Source organism: Lepidothrix coronata, unplaced genomic scaffold, assembly GCF_001604755.1.
Source record: "Lepidothrix coronata isolate B3197 unplaced genomic scaffold, Lepidothrix_coronata-1.0 Scaffold188, whole genome shotgun sequence".
In the NCBI taxonomy this organism is placed as follows: Eukaryota; Metazoa; Chordata; class Aves; order Passeriformes; family Pipridae; genus Lepidothrix; species Lepidothrix coronata.
In genome coordinates this window covers 916,404-937,557 of record NW_016690368.1, presented here as the reverse complement: position 1 = coordinate 937,557, position 21,154 = coordinate 916,404, and the positions used below count along the sequence as shown (strand labels likewise).

The following is a 21,154-nucleotide window of genomic DNA, read 5'->3' as shown; positions in this document are numbered from 1 at the left end:
AGGACAGCCTAGGAGTGAGCCCAGAGCTCAGGGCTGAGTCAGAAAAACAGGACTCGGGATGACCCAAGCTAAGAGAAAAAAGAAAAAAAAAATTGCTATTAACAGACATTTCTCTTGCAGCTGGTAACCCAAACCAGCACTAAAACACAAACCACGGTCTAAAAGGTCCATCTAGTTCATAGATACAGTCACAAATTTTACACTGAAAAATCCTTCAGAATTACCCTGCCAAAGGCTGACACTGCCCCTGTGTCACCCTTTAGCTCCTTTTCCTCTCCTGTTTGTTCTCAGAACAAAGTAGCTCCTTGTATTTAAAAGCGTCTGCTGCAGTCTTTCCAGAAATATAGGACAAGCTTCATTAATGATCAGGGAAAAGCTGGATTCTGCTGGAGTCACATTAATTTCATCAAACATTTCATTATAATAATTAACTTCATCTTGCAATCGTGTTACTGATGGTCTGGATTCATTAAAACCACTGCTGTGTTTCCTCTCCTTTTTTATTTCTTGTGTACCGAAAAAACTCGGATTTACTAAACCAGCAGAAGATTTACATTCATAAATCAATTATGGTCATTTATAGAAAAGCTCCAAACATGATCATTTCTCATTTCCCACCACAGAATAGGCAACTCTCTTAATTACCAGTTTAATTTAACACTAAATAGTTAACAGGATAACTAGGGCTTGGTAGTGCTCTCACGGATGACTGAAAATATCAATAAAAAAATAATTCTTGATTTTTATCAAAATTATTCTGGGCACGGGGCACCGAAGAGAGAAAAAATAAATAGAAAATATATTAAAAAATGAAGGTAAAAATAAGCCAGAGGAACCCTTTTCCAGTCTGGGTTGGTACACGGATCTGCTGTGTGGCCGCTGCTGCGGCTGTGAGCTCGGGGCAGCACAAAGCTGGCTCTGCCTGCAGCAGTTTGCAGCTAAACCCGAGCGATTTGGTCCAAACACCGAAATATCGGTGCTGCAGAACCACAACCACACTCCGAGGCTGATCTCGCTCAGAGCCCGGCACCACGGAACCGGAGCTGGGCATCCTTCCCTCTGAGGAAAAGTGCTCGGGAGCAGCCGCAGCCCCGGGACGAGGCGGGGACGTTTCACCATCCCCAGGGCGAGGGACGGGGACGAAACGCGGCGAGGGAGAAAAGCCCGTCCCAGAACCACCTCCCTGACGAGGACCCTCCGCAGGAACCACCCTGTTACTGCTGCCCGAGTTCCAGCCGGGACCCGTCTGAGCCCCGGCACAGCCACACGTTCGTACTCTGGGGGGGACAGAGAGCACCGGAGAGGGGAGAAAAACAGCTGCATTTACCCAAAGATCAAAAGCCCACCCACCCACCCGAGGCATCGGCTGCAGCAGAGGAGCCCAAAAATTCAAAACCAGCTGAAAAACGGCTCTTTACGTTCTCCTCTCACAAACAATGAACCCCGGCAGCCGGGCAGGGTTTGAACCTCCTGCCCTCCCACTGCCAGCCCCGTCCCGGTGCCCGGGAGGAGCGGACACAGGGAGAAGTTTGGCCTTGTGCACGCACAGCCGGGATGGGGCTGCACGGTCTGCTTTTGTTCCCGCGTTTTCCTCCTTTGGAATCGCCTCCCCTTTGTCTCAGCTGAGCCACATTGCTTTTTATTTCCTCTTTTTTTAAGGCGCTGTGTTGTGTACCCGGGGATCCCGAACGGAGTCACCACACAGAAAACCCTGCAACACACACACACCTCACAGAGGTTATTAAACACAGGCTCGATTTTTTCCATCCCCTGTTACTCCTTTTATTCCCCAATATCTGCATCCCAAATAAAAGCTGCAGCTATCACCCTGGAAGCCAGCTCAGGCCATTATCTTTATTACAGAGATTCTGTTTAATATTACAGACTCCTGAACTGCTCAAGTATTTTCCTCATGAAGGCAGCAGTAGCAACAGGAAAAAATAAAACATTTTCCAGACATATTTAGTAAATCATATCATTTTTCTACCATTTTTTTTCAGTCCTCCTTCAGAATCACAATTATCTCAGTCAATCAAGGATATCTTCTATTCTTTTCAAATACCTATTCAGCATGAATAAATATAAAGAAAATGGGCTAACGTTATTCTACCTGTGAAAATTGGCTTCACAATTGAAAAATAGTTAATGAAATGTCTCAATTAATCTCTTTCTAACTAGAAATACATTTTAAATACATTATAATCTGTAACGGGGGGGATCATTCAACAGTCCAGATTCTGCTGTCAATTACTTCACTAGAAATTTTATTTTGAGTCTTTAAGAATTCAAATACTCTTGTATTGTGGGGGGTTATATTCAAAAGGCACCTTGGCCACTCGGGAATTATGAATTCACTTAGTTTGATGGAAGCCCAGAGCAGCTGATAACATCCTTAAAAGTCCTGCACAGATCCAAATGTGCCTCCTGTTTGCTGGCAGGTAACAGCAGCAGGACAGGATTTCTCATTTAAGTTGGGTCTGAAACTTGCATTTGATTTGAACTCAACTGGAAGTTTGTGAAAGTCTCAACAAGGATTGCTCATCCTGAATCCATTTTTGGGTTTAAGCTTCAGAGAGCTTTGCAAACATTGGCAGACCTCATCAAATTCCTATTAATTCCATGTAACACCCCCCACTCACACCCCCCCAGCACTGCTGTCACCTGCCTAGGAGGGTTCCACCTGCCCTCCTCCTCCTCAGCAGACTCCCAAACCACCTCCTGCTCTCACTTTCCTCTTCAAGGCAGACACCAACAGAGTCTCCAGCCTGGCACTGTGCTCCCCACCCAGCCCTGCCCACAGTTCCCATGGCCATGACCCCCCAGCACCGCTTTCCACCCTTCTCACTGTGTTCTGTCACCATCACCCATGTTCACATCATCTGTTCACCACCAGAGCAGTCAGGGGCTGCAAGATCTGAACTCTGGGGGTCCCAGGGACACCCCAGTGGAGCTGCTGAGCAGATCAGTGCCTTGGCTGGCTCCTTTCAGTGCTGCCCCTCCACACCATGCCCTGGCCAACCCCCCCAGCCCCTGTGGAGGGGTGGGGTGGGCAGGGCAGCCCTTGTGGAGGGGTGGGGTGGGCACGGCAGCCCCTGTGGAGGGGTGGGGTGGGCACAGCAGCCCCTGTGGAGGGGTGGGGTGGGCACGGCAGCCCCTGTGGAGGGGTGGGGTGGGCAGGGCAGCCCCTGTGGAGGGGTGGGGTGGGCACAGCAGCCCCTGCAGGGCCGTTACCTGCTCGTTGACGTGGCACACAGCCAGGTTCTGCTCATCACAGGAACAGGACACACGGATGTACTTCAGCCAGCTGCCAGCCCCAGCCTGGCCAGCATCCACACAGAACTTCTCATTGCCCAGGTCGTCAGCAATCTGCAGGAGAACGGGAGAAAGGCACAGGTCAGCTGGCACCAAACGGCAGCTCTGGGGAGAGGAGAGGAGGGAAAACTGTTTGCAAGGCAGGAGTCTAAACTAGAAACAGAAAAGAGAACACTGGATGATACACACAGCTCACAGAGAGATGACAAGAGTAAAACCAGCTCTCAGCCGTAATCTGAAATTCCCCGTTGGCAGAACCTCTGAGGACATGCAGCAGAGTGGTCCAGGAGGAACAGGATCAGGACCACAACTGGAGACAAACACACAGCTCTGGTCTCCACACCAGTCCAAGGAACCAAAGCAGGTAATTCCTCCAAACTCTATTGATTTCAATGACAAGGTCCTTAAACTGCTCCATCTTCACCTTATCTATTTTATCCTTTCATGCAGGACCAGTTTTAATTACAAATGTTTCAATCCACTTTCAAAACAAGTCACTTTCCACAGCGCTGGGAAATGGTATTTTAAAAAAATGCTTTAACAAATGATACTCTCATTTATCAAAGTACAGCATCAGAAATCCACTGACCACGTTAGTGGGGCTGAGTGTGAGACACAATTGGGCTTGTGTGCAAAACCAGACCCCTTCCAAACAAAAACCTCCAAATAAAAGTCCAGGTGTGTGGAAAAAAGAGTTAATTAAAGGACTGTGATTCAAAGAAACACACTGGTTTACCAGGAAGAGACTTTTTCTCTCTTAAGACAGTGAAGTTTAGTAACAGAAACAGAGGAGATGCTCAGAATTCCCCACCGATGTTTGGGTTGATCCAGTTGGCAACTCACATATAAAAGCACATTTAAAAGATTACACAGGACACCCTGAAAACAAGGAAAAGGCCTTTGAGCCCAAGCATGTTCTGCTCCTAAGTGGGCCTCCTTGTTACAGAAACTCCTGTTTTCCTTAAATTTCCCTCTACCCTGACCAGACCCTGTGTCAGTGCAAATTACTTCAGTCATCAGAAGCTCTTAACATGCTTTTACTAGCAATTAATTCTCTCAAAATCTCATGGGATACGATAATACTTTCCCATCTATTTCAAGACAGAGGGGAAAAAAGAAAAGGTGGGAAAACAAAGGAAAGGAAAAATTAAAACCCAGCGATGACAGCAGCAAGGCTGGGCTGAGGAATCTCAGGGGGATGTTGCCAGTTGAGACTCTCACTCCCAGCCCTGAACCCCCAGGACTGCAGGACCTGCCAGTGTCCCCAGGAAAGCTCCCACCTCCCTGCACACATTCCCTGGTCCCTCACCTCCTGCACTAACCCTTTCCCACCATTACTCTTTGCCTTCTTCCTCCCTAATCGAACATGGCACTGAGAGTCACTGAAATCCTGCATTTCCTCCCCAAACGTGTTTGGGACAGAACTGGGGCAGGAAACAACCTGTATGTGCTCAGTTCCTTCATCCCCTGCCTGGGAACACTCACAGTCACTGACTCTGCCCTGACCAGACCCTTCCTCAAACCCTGGTACTTTCTGGACCCCCTTGTTCACCTCCCCTGAGCTCTGCTGGGAACACCAAAGGCCTCAGATGGGGCAGTAATGGCACAAGAAGCCAATTTTAGGTTGTTTGGGCTTTGCAAGAAAAAAACAACAACAAGAAAGTGTTCGTAACATGGGTTGTTACAAACTGTAACAACAAGACTGTACTAATTCAAGCTAAAATAACCATAACTCCTGTTTTATCTCAGGGAACTCCAGGAACAGAGGCTGACCAAAGCTATTAAGATTGAAGTGCTTCTCTTGGCCTTACTGATCCCAAATCAAGTGGACCAGCCAAACCAGCACCTCGAGGGGCAGGAGTGGGGACACACCTAATCAGAAAGTGATAACAACTTCCAGGGAATTCGTCTGGAAAACAGAATGAGATGAATCATCGATGCTCAGCTGGTCTGAAGCCACTGAACAGTTTTTAAAGGTTTGAGTGAACAGCAGCCCACAAACCTCCCAATGCCATTAATTTATAAGGCAGCAACTGGTGATGTTCAGTCACCCTGGGAACACAATGTGGAAAACTCCAGGACTACCCAAAAAGGCTGTTTTATTTCACAGCTGTATCTTACAGACACCCTCTCTCATCTTCCAGAATTGTTTGATGAGGACACTCAGATTGTAGAATCACAGACGGGTTTGGGTGGGAAGGGATCTCCAGGATCATCTAGTTCCATGGGGAGACAGCTCAAGGAAAGCTCAGAATTTGGCTCAAATTCACTTTGCAGGGCCCTGCTCAGGCTCCAGGGCCAGCTCTGCCTCAGGAGGAGGTTCTGCCGCAGCTCGAAATCACCTGAAACTGTGGTTTTATCTGCGTGGGGAAATAAAACCCAAGCTGGGGGTGTGAAAGCTGACAGATCAAAACGAGAAAAAAAAAAAAGGTTGCATGAAACCCTGAGAACTTCAGCTCCTGTTTTTCACACACACTCACTGTACCCCACAAATAGAACCCAGCACCACGGCCCAAGGCCCGGCAGTGGCACTGGAGGGGACTCTGCAAACAGCCGTCCCTCCTCGAGTGTGATGCCTCTGCTGGGATCAACGAGGACCTTTTGAGAAGAAAACAAAAGGGGTAATCAGCTGGTCTGAAAGTGCTGCAGGACCAGTCCTGGAGCAGAGGGTGCTCCTGGGTGAGCTCAGCCCTTGGTGGCCAACACCTCTAATTAAAGCTCGAGTTCACACGCTCACGCTCTCGGCTGATGTTCTGGGTCAAGGTTATTTCACAGCACAGAGAACCCTGAGAAATCCAAAAGCCACCACCAATCACTATCTGCGGTATCTATTTTTTCCTCTGTCGAGTGTGCACACACAGAATAACATTCTAAGTCTCTCTTCCTCCCACCTTAAAAAACTCCGGAAAAACCAGCTGAGACCTTTTACCACATCTTCTTCCAGTTTAGACCAGAAGGAAATCAGAAATTTCCTCTGGCGAAATTCTGCAAACCAACTGCTTACAAGCCGTTGTCAGTAACTAAAAAAAAAAAAAGAGATTTTCAGTTTGAAAATGCTCCTGGAAAGTTCCTGAAAAATTCATTTTTCAGTGTTTAGAAGAAGTAGGAGCAGCACCAAGAGGTAACTGATGCTCTGAAGAAGGGCAGGTGGGCAGAAAAAAGGGAGGCAAAGAGTGTTGGCTGTGGGTAAACTGAAGGTCCCAGATGGAAGCACAGAGGGATTCACCCTGCAGTGAACTGCTGGAAACCTCAGCTCCACACAGCTACTGGAGTGGGGCTGCACTCACCACAGCACTCCTCTCCAGCTCTGTTAAACCTGGTGGATCACAGTTAAGACCAGAACTAAGGTCATCCCTACCCAGGACTTATCAGCAGCTTTAATCATGAGCCCACCCTGTTCCCTGGACAGGTAAAGGCTGACATCGGGTATTTACCACCAGCAGCAACAAAAGAGATGCCACAGGAAGGAAAACCCAAGCAGAAGATCCCGTGTAATGAGCAGGACTCTGCCTTGGTGGAGCTGACAGGGAACAGTTGCAGTTGTTCCTGTGCTCTGTGCTCGGGCTGGCTCTGCACCAGCCAGGCAGTGCAGAGCTCTCTCCAGTGGGTAATTTGGCTCAGACATTAAAAGAAGTTGTCAGAGCAAGAGGAGAGGGGAAAAAAGGTGTGGAGATACGGGAGAGGAGAAAAAAAACCAACATAAATTTATACTTAGTAACTGGCACTGGTTTTGCTGTTCTGTAACCAGTACGTGCTGATACTCCAGCCAGTTTTGGGGCAATGCTCTTCATTCCCTTGATCCTCTCAGATCTGAGGCACAGCATCCCTGTCCCTTGGAGCTGGGCTGCCTGCAGGAACACGTTGTGTCCCTTTTACCTTGTCCCCATGTTAAACCACGGGTGGGCAGGGACAGCCACGTGCATTTGGGATCTGCTGGAAAAGCAAACTTTCATCTGGACTGTGGCCTGAGGGCTCAGAGAGTTAATTCCTGTGGGAGCATTTCCTCTGCCTCATCTCCCCTGATCACTCTTCCATTTGATCCCACCCACCCCATCATGGATTTCTCCTTGCTTTTTTTTTACTGAATATGCCAAAAACTAAGTTTATCTTTTCTCCCTCTGCTTCAGATGGTGAGTTCAGTGTTTATTTATTAACCCCCGGCACCTCCCAGGACTTTTGTCTGCAAATCCAACAGTTCATCGAAGAACTCCCAATTCCCCTCCTCTTCCCTGCCAGTAACTGTGCCATGACTCTGTCTGGTGGAGTCATTCCCTGTGTTTCCACAGAACACTCTCTCCTCCCTGCTCCAGAGTCCCCGTCCTCCTCCTCTCCAGGCTCTCTGCTCCAAACAAATGCACCTCCACGTTCCCTGGGATTACAGGGCTTTAACAGCCCCACTGCAGAGACAGGGATTTGGGCTGCAGAGCCAGAACGCCGGCTGTGGCTGCGGTTCAGGCTCATCCCTCTCCAGCCAAAAGGAAATTGTTGTCATGTTCCAGGACTCACTTTGCAGCTTCATCTGCCGTCTGCTGCGCGGCGCTCGGGGTTTGGATCCAAAAGGCTTCATTGATCTCGCAGAGGCTCCGTTCCATAATTTATTAACATCAGAAATGCTGAGTTATGGAGCAGAAGTTATGGAAAAATTCGCCTCGAACGTTTACAATTTTTTTTGCACATCATTTGAGGTTTCCTGCTCCCCTAATTTGTGGGCTCTCTGTTGGGTTGTTCCTTTCACGTTTTAATGGGCAGCGTCCCAGGCCTGGCCCCGGCAGAGGTGTGCCGGGGGCCGCGGTGCCTGCGGATCTGTCGTCAGGTCGCTTAATGGATTCCTAGTGTGCATGAAGAAACGAAGCAACCAGGAGTTTGCCATCAGTGACCCAGCGTCCTGTTGCTATAACATCCCTCCCCAGAAGCCCAAAGTGTAATAAACCTTCTCATCCCGTGGTCGCAGGATCTGCCTCTGACAGCTTGGCCGATGTGCGCATTTTATTTGGCAGGAGTTGGAGATTTTTCCTCTTTTTTTTCCTCCCCCCCTTTTTGCTTTAATGACCCACGAGCTGATTTAGAGCAATAAACTGTTGCCATGAAGTTTTGTTGTGTTTCTTTTAAATAAAGGGGAGGGAGGGCCTGCTGCAATTTATGACTTTCAGAAGTAACTGAAACAGAAACTCCATTCTTGCCACAAAATGAAGAGAAAAAGACTCCATCCAGAGAAACACCTCTGTCAATGTGTAGACATGAAGCCTAGATGAACTCATAAATTCAGCACTCTGCCCGCAATTAAGCAGGCTTCCTGGTGATTTGACAAAGAGTTAATGAGAAACGTGTCAGACAAAAACAGGTCATAGCACTGGAAAGCGATGGGAAGAGCAGCTGAGCCAAACCCTACTTGTCTGCTGCCCCAGCTCAGGGCCACAGGAAAAGCTCTGAGTGTACTCAGGGAGAGCCACTTTGAGTTATGTACAGTAAACTTCTTGTCCAAAAAAGCCAGTTGCCAGCCCCAAAACCACCAGATAAGGAGAGAAAGGGTCATCCCCTGAAAGCCTCTGCCTGTGCTCTCCATGAGGAGTGGGCAGCAGAGCTCTGGCCACCACCCTGGTGGTCAGAGCCTCATCTGCAGCGTGACCCCCACGGGACACAGGCAGTGCAGGGGGCTCAGGGCTCAAGTCCTAAGGGCTGGTAAATGGCTGCAGGATCAGAGAACTCAGTTCATGTGTCTGGCTCTGTGAACAGCCTCCTGTCCCCAGGAGTCTCCTCACCATTCACATCTTGTCCTCTCTGCAAGCAGACCTGCAGATTCCAGCAGAACACAGAACCCACCGGCCCTGGGACGAAAGCCCACAGTATCCAAACACTGGGAAAGCTCGGAGGAGAGGAAAAATCTTTATGATTCTCCCACTGTCAAACAAGCAAGTTCCCCCCTCTTCTAAACTGAGCCAGAGCCGGGAGAACCCTGAACACGAGGCAACTCAGCTGGACTGCACTGGGGCCAAGGGGATTGGCAATGCCAGGCACAGACTGACCAGGGCTGCTGCTGAGCCTGGTGACACTGCTGGGTTTGGTGGCACTGCTGGCCTGTGGGAGGCAAAGCACTGCTGCAGCCAAAGGGAGAGAGACCAATTCAGGTTTTTAAAAGGTTAAATGTTTCTGAACTTTCACTCCTGCCCAAGCCACACGTCTGGAGTGGGAATTTTCCACTGGTGTGTGTGTTTCCGAGTCTGCTCTTGGGCTCCCGTGTCATCTGGCTTTGTGAGGGATCTGGAGTGAAACCACCAGCGAGCTGCAGGGAAGACTGTTACTGGGACATGCTTCTGTCACGGAAAAATAACCTTCTCATTCTTCTTTTTCTACCACATCTAATGCACACGAGAAATCACATGAAAAAGCCTGTTTTGTACCAAAACTCCCTGTTCAGGCTCCAAGCAGAGGAGTCTGGATCACTCACACAAGCTTTGTAGGCGAGCTTAGATTTCTTGAGTGCATTTGAATCCAGCAAAGCCTTTTGAAGGGCTGCCCACTATGAACTGCTCTTCTCTTACACACCAGCACAGACCAGCCAGTGAGTATTTCCCATGTGCCAGCCCTGCATCAGGGTAAAACAACCTGCCAGCCCACAGTGTCATCGCTGTGTCCCTCGGGCACCACAGATTGGCTCCAGCAGAAGGTGCATCAGACCTGACCATAAACACAAACCCTGGCAGGAGGAACCACCAGCAGCATCAACCATCCAGGACTCCCTTTCCATTAAATTTACATTTACACACATCAAATATGACCTCCAGGAAAGCATCTCCAGCTCCCCACAGCAGGGAGGCACCGCACTGACATGGGCAGAGCGAGTTCTGTGCAACGGGGCAAAGGGCAGAAGTGAAGAACTCCTGAGAAAAACCCACACTGGCTCTGCTTTCCCTCCTCTACCTGTAACTCCTCGTATTCCTGTTCTGGAGGTGCAGTTTTTCTACCCAGAAGACACCCTGAATGCCACAGGATGTCATAAAAGGTGCTGCCAATGCTGATTCCTGTTGATGCATGAAACCAATCCCACCCCCTCGTTTTTCCCTCCCACTCTCACCCTCTCCCAGGGCAATCAGCTAAACTTGCACAGCAACATCTAATCAGCACGCAGAAAAGCACAAAGTAAAGATGTCAAAACAGGAGACAGCTTCCAAGCTGATGGCAGGCGTTTATCCCAACAAAAGCTCATTTTTCACCAGTAACGTAATTCATACCACACTGACTCAAATTAAACAGTAAACCATAAGAAATGATGCTCGAATCAAATCCCAGGGCTGCCTCAGATATTGTACACACGAGTCAAGAAAGGGATTTCCAGTTCTTTGTAATATACACACTCTAAAACTTTGAAGTTTTCCTCCCCCTTGAAAGAGTTCAGGACATCCCACCTCTGTGTTCTACAGCATTTTGGCTCATTTCAAAAAACTGTAATTGTGGAGTTCTAAAAGCTTAACAGATGAGAAATGAATGGGAACTTGAGAGAAATCTTTATCTGACACACAAAAGACAGAGGCTACTGCAGGCAGGGGAGGATTTGGAGCTTCAGGACATTTCACTGCATCAGGGAGAGGGAGCAGCAGCGGGAGGTTCTGAGCTCCCAGGGCTGTTCCAAGGGATTAAAACACACACAAGTCACTCGTGTCCCAGAGCTCCTGTGGAGACCCCAAATGCTTTGGGTGCTATTTTCAAAGGGAGGTGTGGGCTAAAATGAGGTGGAGGAGGAGCAGGACAGCACTCCTGGCAGAAGGGAGCAGGCACAGGCACAGAAGCTGAACAGAATGTTATCGTAGGAAGACGGGAAGATTTTCTGGTGGTAATTTCTCCAAGAGTCCTCTTACCACTGAGACACAGCTGCTTCCCCTTATCCATACCCAAAAGATGCTTCTGCCACAAGGAAAACACAGCCAACCTTAAAAATAAATTCTGATGAGCTTCTGGAGGTGCATCCTGGGAGTATTTGATGGATACAATCTGTAGGTCTCACTCCCAAAATCTGAATTATTCTTAGAGCTCAACACCTGGACACAGCCTCCCACCTGGCTTTGGTGGCTGGGCCAGGTTTGAACACCTCAGCATAACACAAACCAAACTTTCTGCCAGGGAATTTAAAATTACAGGGAATCAGAAGTGCAGGGAAATCAAAGTTACTGGCAGGGTAAGCAACGCAACAAGACCAAGGTGTTAAGTGTCTGGAGAGGTAGGAAAGGACACGAGCTTTCATTCCACGTGTAACTCGTGCCAGTTACACCCATGCAGTGACAACCACTGTGTTGGTCTCACTTCTGTCTTTGCCCAGAGCTTGTGCACCCTGCCTGAGGTCGTGACTGACAGGCACCACCACACGACAGCCAGACACGACCACGGGAGGGAGAGAAGCTCCATCAAAAAAGCTGCCAGAGGTGTGGTTCAGAGTGGCAGGACAAGTCCTAAGACAGACAGGTATCGTGCTCTTCTAGCACTGAATTTACCAGCCTAGTACAGAGCATGATTATCCCTTCTCACTTTCCCTGCCAGCATGGATAATGGCAACCCAGCAGGCTGGGAACACTCCTGTGGAGGTGTGCACTTCTCCACAGACTCACTTTAAATACCTCGAATTTACAGGCCCAAAGGGTGCATGTGTTACCACGGCTTTACCCACGGCCCGGCACTTTCAGAGCAGAGATTTTTAAAAAAAAAACCAAAACCAAAAGGCAGCCGGGGAGCCCAGCAGGGCCGTGCCCTCCCCCACGGCGAGCACAGCTGCACCTCGGCCCCACTCACACAGGAAACCCCCCCAAAAGGGCCGGCTGGGACGGGGAGCAGAGCCCCTGCAACCCTCCTTATCACACACGGGGCCGGCAGCTGCTCTGCACGCCCGGCTCGTGCCCTTTAGAAGGTGTGAAACAGATGAGTTTGTGAGCTGGGCTGGCACTGAGAAAAAGAACCAGAGGATATTCGAGGTTTCCCGACTGACCGACACAGCCGATCACAAACAGGAACAGCAGCCCCCTCTCTGAGGAGCTGGGAAAACACACCAGCCCCCTCTCACCAGGCCAGAGACATTTTCTCTTGATGCACCAACAGTGTTCTGCTCACCCCTCAGAGAGCTGAGACGTGTGATCTCTTTAGAGTGAGATTTACCGAAAGCACGACCAAAAGAAGGTGCAAAAACGAGGTGATGAGACCTGTGAGCCCCAGGCTCCCCCCCTGCTGAGCTACATCCTGCCCAAGAGCTGCCCACTGATTTATTTAATAAATGTAATCCAAGAGGATGGCAAGAGATCTTCCCAGCACAAAGGCAGGGCCAACCCTCTCTGTGAGGTCGGGAATTTGGGGTCCAGAGGATGCTCAGGCACTGTGGGCAGGGCAGGAGAGGCAGGTCTCAGCTGTGGGGGGCTCAGAGGGGCCCAGAGGATCAATAATCAGCTGCTCCCCTTGCCTTGGGCTGCTGGAGGGACAAGAGGGACCTGGGCTGGGGGAGCTGTTCTGCAAGTAAAGCCTCCCCTCTGCCTGGGGCTGAGTGAGCAGGGAAGTATCCAGGCTCATCCCGAGCCTGTGCCCTGCAGCACAGGGATATGGGCTGAAGGACGAGAGCCAGGCCAGGAAAGCTGATCCTCAGGGCACTTCCAGCTTCTGGGGAAGCTGCTCCCAGCCTGGTTTGCCTCCCCAGGGAGGTCAAGGCTGTTCACATGACCTAAATCTTGCACAAGGACCTCAGTTTGTGCATCACTGAAATGAGAACTGGGGACACCAGGGTGCACATTTTCCCTTAGTGGTTTGTTTCGACAGAAAAGAAGGTTTTGGAGTTGCTTCTTACCTGAAGAGCTAAAAGAGTTTCACAGAGGGGAGTTCCCCTGACATTCACCCACAGGTTAGCAACAATCTCACTCAACAAATAAGAGAACAAAAACGAGCAAAGTATTCTGCCCTCAAATTTACACAGTGAATATAATTATTTCCCCCCCAACACAGTGACTCAAACTTTAATAGGAATTCTGGGGTGCTCGTTTTCCACCAAAGCCTCAGAACCAATTATTTCCTGCCAGTGGGACAATGTGACATCCAGAAGAGGTTCACAAACCTTCCAAGCCAAACCTTGTTCTTCTTTCAGAATTATGACAATGGGAGAGAGACTGATTAAATTATTTCTTCCTGCAGCTGAAACCAAACCAGTGTCTTGTCTGAGATCACAACTGAAATCTCAGCCATAAGGAAGCACAGGGGTGAATTGCACAGTCCCAAGTGCTGCCAGGGTGAACTTTACCCCAGGCCAATTCACCTACTTATGAAACTGTATATTCCAGGGAATTGATTCTAATGATAAATCTGCCCTTTGGATACGCTGAGGAACAACATTTCAAAATCTCCAGCTCGGATCTTATGCCATCTCTGGGTCAAAAGACAGCTCAGCAGAGCAGTGGTGTCGAGGTAAGAGCTCGGATGGAGCCGCAGGAGAGGGTCAAGTGAAAGGGGCTCTGATGCCTCTGCCCGGGTTATTTTACTGAGGCAGTTCCAGCACATCTGGTTCCCTGACAGCAGGTCTCAAAACAATCCCTGAGCCCACATACCAGACCTCTCACACTGCCCGAGCGGGTCAGGTTTGAGTTAGGGGGATGCTGATAACCTCCAGAATTCCTTATCTTCCGTGGACACCTGAGCCCAGCCCGACAGGCAGCACCTACAGCCAACACTGCCCTCGGAGCCACCTCCTGATCCAACAGGAGACCTCTGCTCCTTTCATGTTGGGCTGTTCTGAAGTCAAGTGGAAGGGACAAAAAAATACAACAGCATCTGCCTTTAGAGCAATTTTCTTACCTATCAGAAAGCCAGGCTCTGATCCAAAGATGGAGCTGAGGACGACAAATATTTGCTTTATACATCAGGATTCCCTGGGCAGGGAAAGGGAACCCTCCTCATTCCCAGGTCTCTCTGTTCCTGTGTGTTTGACAGGGAAGGCGTTTGCTCCCTGTGCAAAGTTTGCTCGTTATTGGGATTTCAGGATCACAGTTATTGCAGGAACTCCTGCAACATGCACCTTCCCCCAGGAAAACTGCAGGAAAACTGCAGGAAAACCACTTGTGGCAGTCAAAGACATGAGACAAAGGCAAAGGTCTGGAAAGGGAGATTTGGGGCTTTATATTTAGTATATGAGCAGTGCAGAAAACGGTATCTGGGGGTTGGAACTTGATGACCTTTAAGGTCCCTTCCAACCCAACCCAACCTATGATCATTTTCTCCAGACAACTCTCAGTCACACTAAATGTGAGGGCGGTTTTGTCTCTTCAAAGCAAACACCCTTGGAGAAAAAAAATCAGACTTCAGGTATTTAGAAGGTTCACCTGATAATAATCTCAGAATCTTCCTCATTAACAGATGGAAGCATTTTTTTGTTTTTGGTGACAGCTTTCTTCTTATTTCGAAGTTAAAATTCCTCAATTACAGAACACAGGACTTCACAAATTCCTTGCAACCATAATAAAAACTATTAATTTAATGCTAAGTAGAAATTATCACATTTTTAGCAGCCCTTCAGCATGCAAAACAAATGAAACAGGCAAGAACAAGATTGTTTTCACTCCCTTCACAAATACTCACACAGAAGTTGAAGCAACTGCTCAAGCCTTGAAATGCTGCTGAAACAGTTTATTGTGCTCTAATCCTGCAGCCTTTAAAACAATCTAACGGTGGTATTTCCATGGTATAAGTGATTCCTGCCTGTATCTGGCAGCCCTGGGAGTTCTCTAAGGATGAACATAAATTCAATTATACCAAATTAAATCTGAACATACATAAGCCACATAACATTTTAATTGGGGGCGATTCTTAACTTTTTTTGGAAGAACTATACAATAGTTGAGTCCCCAGAGATGATACGACCCATATGCTTACTCCCTTGAGCTGCCTGCTTTTATTAATTACTCTGGCAGAGATATATTTATATTGATGTAGTCAGTGTGTGAACAAAACCTCATGGACAAAAAACGGTTTAATTAAAGCAGAAAAACCTGGTTTACTGGTGGTGAGCAAATCTGGTCTTTAAAGTCAGTAAAACTTTCATAAGCGATTAGATAAAAATAAATCTCAGGAAAACATTTGCACCAAATATGTCTTTGACGTTTCATGCTGAAGAATAGCATAAAAAAAAAAATTCCTGAGCAGGCTCATGGACTCAATAACCCGTTGGCTGCAGCTGGGAGTGAGTTCAGTCGGTTCCAGCTCTCTCATTCCCTTCTCCTCTGCTCTGATTAACAAATCTACCTCTTCTGCCCCAAACTGCTCCCTCCCTGCACCCCATTCTCTCTTCTGTCAGTGTGAACTTCCCAAAACCAGGCAAAGACAGGACCAAGCTCTGCCCTGTCCTGCTCTGCCTCCTGATGCCCAGCACCAGTTCACCGTTACTGGTGGACTGGGGAAGGAGTGAACTGGAGTAGAGGCTCTGCCAGCACTTTTCCAAGAGCAGAAGGAAGAGTCTGTAAATAACATAGAAATGTTTGCAAACATCTTTGCAATGGAAAGGATGTTTGGAAAACACAGCCAGAGACACTCAGGTGTGTACAAACCACTCCACCCCCACAGCTCTACCCCAGGCCCTGCTCGGCGTTCCACAGCAGACACAGAACGTGGTGCTAAAGTGGAGAGTTTCACCCTGGGACACTGACCCTGTCACCTGGAATCAGGGAGCCAGAAAAGCAAGTTAGGAGAACCCAGAGCAGAGGGCAGTGCCCCCCAGAGCACCCCCATCCCTCGGCACAAGGCGCTCTTTGTGCCGGACCCTGTTCCTCCCAGAGACGCTGCTCCAGACCAGAGCTGGGCCAGAGATGTAGATCTCACACACTAATAAATAAAAATAAATATCTGACCTCAAGTAAAAGATCCTTCGTTTGACACTCCTGATCATTTTTTATACTTCAAGCTCAGTTTTTACTGGACAGGATCCAGCCATCCTATGGAAATGGAACAGTCTTTTTCTTCACGTGAACAAAAGTCCTTTTCTAGTCCTGAGGGCCGGCAAGTTTATCCAAATATTCTCAGTTTACTACTAGCCCCTTTTGGAGCCGATACACTCAATACAGGCACACTTTGTATCTGAGGAGCTGCTCAGGGCAGTGCCAGGACAGGGCTCAGCCCGGCTGGGAGGGACAACACACGAGCCCCGCGGAGCCCCTGCCCTCCTCATCCTCCCCACAGGGCTGCCCACGTCTGACAGCAGCGCAGAGAGAAAGCACACAGACAGAGCAGCTCCTCCTCCCCCCGCCATCTCCCCAGGAAGAATGTTTGGAAATGCTAAATAGTCTTTTCCATGTTTCTACATCGGTTCTTATTTTGGCTGAGCTCGTCCAGCCTGTGAGCAGCTGCCAAGTGCATGAAGTAATGAGAAAGCTTCGGGAGGGAAGCTGACTTCACTCCAGCGGCGCTGGAGTAACACACCCAGTATGTTCTGGGGCTGTCAGCACGGCCTGAGCGGGACCTCATTAGCAAATTTGACTTGCACAACCAGAGGAGAGAAATTCCTGGGTGCCACCTTCCCGCTGCCGCCAGCTGCTCTGACCTTCCCTGCCAGACCTTCCCGCGTCCTTCCCGGGGCTGCTGGGAGGTTCCCACCAAAGCCCTGTTTGCCCCACTGCCCCCAAACCTGACCTGCCACTGGTGGTGATGATCTCAGCAGCCCCAGAGTCTGCCAGGGATGAGAGGAGGAGAGAAAGGCAGGACCCAAACACACACCTGAGGTGCCGTGTCTGCGCTGTGGGGACGCAGCTCTGGGCATGGGGACATGAACTGTGCTGGGTCAGGTCTGTCACAGCCTGGCCCCCAATGCAGACAGACACCTTCTGTGAGAGTTAAAACTCCTCTGTGGAATAACACCCCACTGGGGTACACAAAGGGAGCAGAGCCCTCAGGAGAGATGAACCAGATTCATCCTCCCCAGTGCTGGGACAGCGGCCGACGGGGCAACACTCCCTGAGGAAGAGGCACAAACTGGAGTCACACAAGGGCAGAGCAGGGAATGAGCCGAGGTCTGGAGACACCCTGTGTGGAAAACTGGGAGAACTGGAGCTGTTCCACCTTGAGGAGACTGAGGGATGGGATGTAATAACGTTTGGTTCAGGCATTAGGACATGAACAGCCAAGAGTGATGAGCAGGACAACAACCAGCAGAGAGCACAGGTTAGACAAACACCTGCCCCAAATGCCTGGAGATCCTGTGCTGGTCAGGGGGGCTTGATCTGGAAATGGAGGGTTTGTGAGTAGGGATGAGCAGATGGACAACACAAGGTTGTTACCTGGTCATCTCTGGAAACAGCTGCAAACTGCTCCCAGCACTTCCTCTGCAAGTGCTACTATTTGAGGGGGAAAGAGTCAATGGGAATTCCTTCTCTGAATCAGCAAGGAACACAACACATCCAATCCCTTCAATAAGGCACTGCCCTAGCTTACACTTTAAGAACAGTGTATTATGAAGGGTCATTTTATTCATACAAGCCTTACTCACACAATGACACAAAAATTTCGGCAGATAAGGGCCCATAAATCTCTTTACCTTATTAGAAGGACTTCTAGCTCAGGAAAACGAGCCCAGCTTATCCCCAGACCATGTGCTGCGTTTTGGACAAGGGGTTTGCAATAACACAAGAGAACACAAGAGCAGAGCTGAGCTCTGCTGTAATTTCCATGGGGCCGAGTGCCACAGGTGCACTAATATAGGCATTAGTGAATGATTAGGCCTCGTAAAATATATGAATGCTGTTTCTTTAAGAAGCCATAAAATTTTATTGAGGAAAAAATCCATGTGTAAGGCTTTTGGTTCGTTTCATGCGGTCATTCAGAATTTCACTCATTTCTGACAGGACTATGATAATTAAAACTGTGGCCCGGGTCTGGTTTCTATAAAGTCCATCTGGCCTTCCGCGATGGAGAGTTTTGGAAGTATGTAATTGCCTGGGCAGCAAATAACTATTTTGCCATCCGCAGTAGTTTAATTTTGTCCCTGCAGCAGGGGAGCGAAGTCAGAGGGGCAAAAGATCATTAACGTCTGTGGTGGAAGAGGGGCTCCCAGAGCCTCGGCTGGCCCGGATTTGTTGAAACGCTTGACACCAATGGGCCCCATTAATGCATGGGTTAGATACAATCTGTGGAAAAGGGTCTATTATAAAGGGATTATTTGGAAGTGTTCTGTAGTTGGGGGTGGGTGTGATTGAAGGACTTAAAACTGTTACATTAACCCTTAGGGCACTCCAGGCAGTAACAAACCTGGCATTAAAGCGCTGGTGTTTGTCACAATTTCTTCACTTCCCTCCTCTCTGCCACAAGGTCAAAGAGATTAAAAACATCCATAATGCACTCTTCGGAGCTACAAAGATGAAGCTTGTTTTCTGTCCACTTTATGGCTGCAGCAGCCCCCCTGCCTCTTCCCTCTCACCCCAAACACGATCGTTAAACAACAAAACAAATCCCGAAAGACAGGCACCAGCAATTATTTTATATATATATAATACATGCAAGTATTTATTTATACATCTAAAGAAAGCCAGCACAGATGGAGTGGTGACAGGAGAAGCTCTAGAGCTCCGCTTAAACACCCAAAATATGCCTGTTCATATTTTGCTTGACTGAAAACCAAGCTGGAAATTCCAGCTTTCCCAGGGAAGCTGCTTCGTTCTGTCAGGGAACAGCACACACCTTCCCCCTCGAGTGCCACAGCTGAACAAAACCACTGAGAGACTTGATAGACTTTAAAACACTTCCCAGAAATCCACGTAAACGCAAACAGTTTCATTTACATTTTAAACAGCATTTTGTGCTATTTTTTGTCTCTGTCAGTTGGACACGTGGGACTCCCGTGGGAGACCAAGATCCCAGTCAGGCATTGTGGGGCTGAGGCTCCTGAACTGACCAGAACCTGCACCACCAAGGGCAGCCACGTTCCCCATCACCCACAACTGCTGGTGTTTGTGTCTTTACACCTACACACATCCTTTAACTGCCCTGCTTTTCCAGCCGGTGGGATTCCAGCCCCCTGTGTGTGTCTGTCTGGGATGAAGGATCCTTGGCCAGGATCCCTAAAGATGCAGATGGCATTTCTGCTATCAAACCCCAGTGCCCTGCACATCTTGTGAGCGACCTGCCTGCTCTGTGTTCTGAGCCCTGCTGCTCTCCTGTCAGGTTTTTGGAAGGCTCTTATCTCTCTGAATAGCCCTGCACAGACTGTTGAGCTCAGGTCTGTGCTGTTCACCCAGCGATGCCTTTAACAACGTGCTCTTCTGCTTCATCCCACTCACATTAAACAGCAGGTCCAACCCAAACACATTTCTATTTGGCCCAAGGATGAGGTTCTGCTGTGCCAGTCATGTGAAAAGAGAAGAGGCCAGATCAGCTGAATTTGGACATTCTGAGTGCTTGGACACTCGATTTGTGGGATGAGAGGCAGAAAGTGTCACAAAAAATAATGAATAATGAAAATATCAAATGCAGCAATGCATGAGGAAATGAAATGTGTCTCAAGGTGGAAAACCTACTGCTGCTATGAGGGGTTGGAGGGAATCTTGTGTTCTCCAGGCTCTCGTGTTCCCTTCCTTGCCCTAGTGAGGGATGAAGGAGGAGAGGTCAGAGGGAGGACACGAGCTCTAGGCACTGGGCAGACCAGTCCAGGAGCACCTTCCTCTTCCTCTGGCTGCAGCCTGTCAACATGAGAAATCCTTTACACAAGTGTGTGCCACAAGAACCTCAATGACTGCGATCATCAGCTATTGCCAGAGCAATTGTCTCTAGGAGAGTGGTGTTTGTTTTGCTTTCTTTCTGGGGGTTCATTCATTTCATCTGATCTTGTATCATCCCCAAATCAATCACCTGACTCACGGGGGGGTTACAAGACTATTGAGAATGTGGTAAAAGCCCCAGTGGCCAAAGACTGTCCTACTTCCTTTGAGACTCTGCCACACTTTGCTGCAGAAATTTAGTGACTGGCTTTACTTCATTGGGCAGCTCTGGAAACTCTGAGGGAAAACATGTGCATATTTACAGTTCCCCAGACCCCACTTGAGACAACAGCAGAGATATTGCAGTGGAAAACACATTTTATAGAGAATTATTGAAACTGTGACTCTTCCAATACAGTAGAATGTCTGTTTGCTTTGGCATGTCCATCTCTGCTCACCACAGCAATCTGGCAGCGTGAAGCAGAGTCACAAATGATTGATGTTTAAATATGTCTGCTTGGAAGAGCAAGGAGGTTGATTAAAAACCATAAATTCGGGAAAAACAGGTTTAAAACCTTTATCTGGGGCCCCAATCCACAAAGGTTTATCTACAGCAAGCAGCCACGAAAACAGACCTCCTAATTAACAAACTCCTAAAGTTGCTAATTGTGGTTAGTTCATACATTTGCTGTTTCAGTGCTGGGACCTGTTTGATGTGGCAAAGCTGCCCCAGCACCCCTGAGCCTGCAGGCAGAGCGTGCAGAGAACGGGGGACCATCAAAGGCAGGAACCAGCTGCCTCCCTTTGCTCAAGCAAGACACCAAAATCAAAGCCCCAGAGCCACTGCTCACCTCTAAACAACCCATCTGTGGTATTTTCCAGGAAGACAACACCTCCACGAGATGATGCCTGATGGGAAACACAGCCAGGTACAACGTGCTGTGAGGGGAACTTCCCACCAAGGAACCCAAACCTGAACTCGGCCAACAGCAGCAGTAAAAAAGAACCTCTGAACTGGCATTGAACAGGAATAACGCAAAGTTTGACTGGGTTAAAACCCCCCTCCTGGTGCTGCTGTTCCCCAGAGTGTGGCTGTGTCACCCCATGCCAGCAGCACACCCCGGTGCCGGGGCTGCCCCTGCTTCCCTGGG

The 21,154-nt window shown here is 48.8% G+C and overlaps 1 protein-coding gene across 1 annotated transcript in view; it reads right to left on the bottom strand.

Annotated features, from left to right (window-relative positions):
• Positions 1 to 21,154, bottom strand: part of PRDM16 (PR/SET domain 16) — a 169,745-nt gene that overhangs the window by 45,097 nt on the left and 103,494 nt on the right. Inside the window, exon 3 of the mRNA XM_017831180.1 lies at positions 3,232 to 3,366. Coding sequence (XP_017686669.1) covers positions 3,232 to 3,366 — 135 coding nt within the window. The remainder of the gene's footprint in view (positions 1 to 3,231; positions 3,367 to 21,154) is intronic.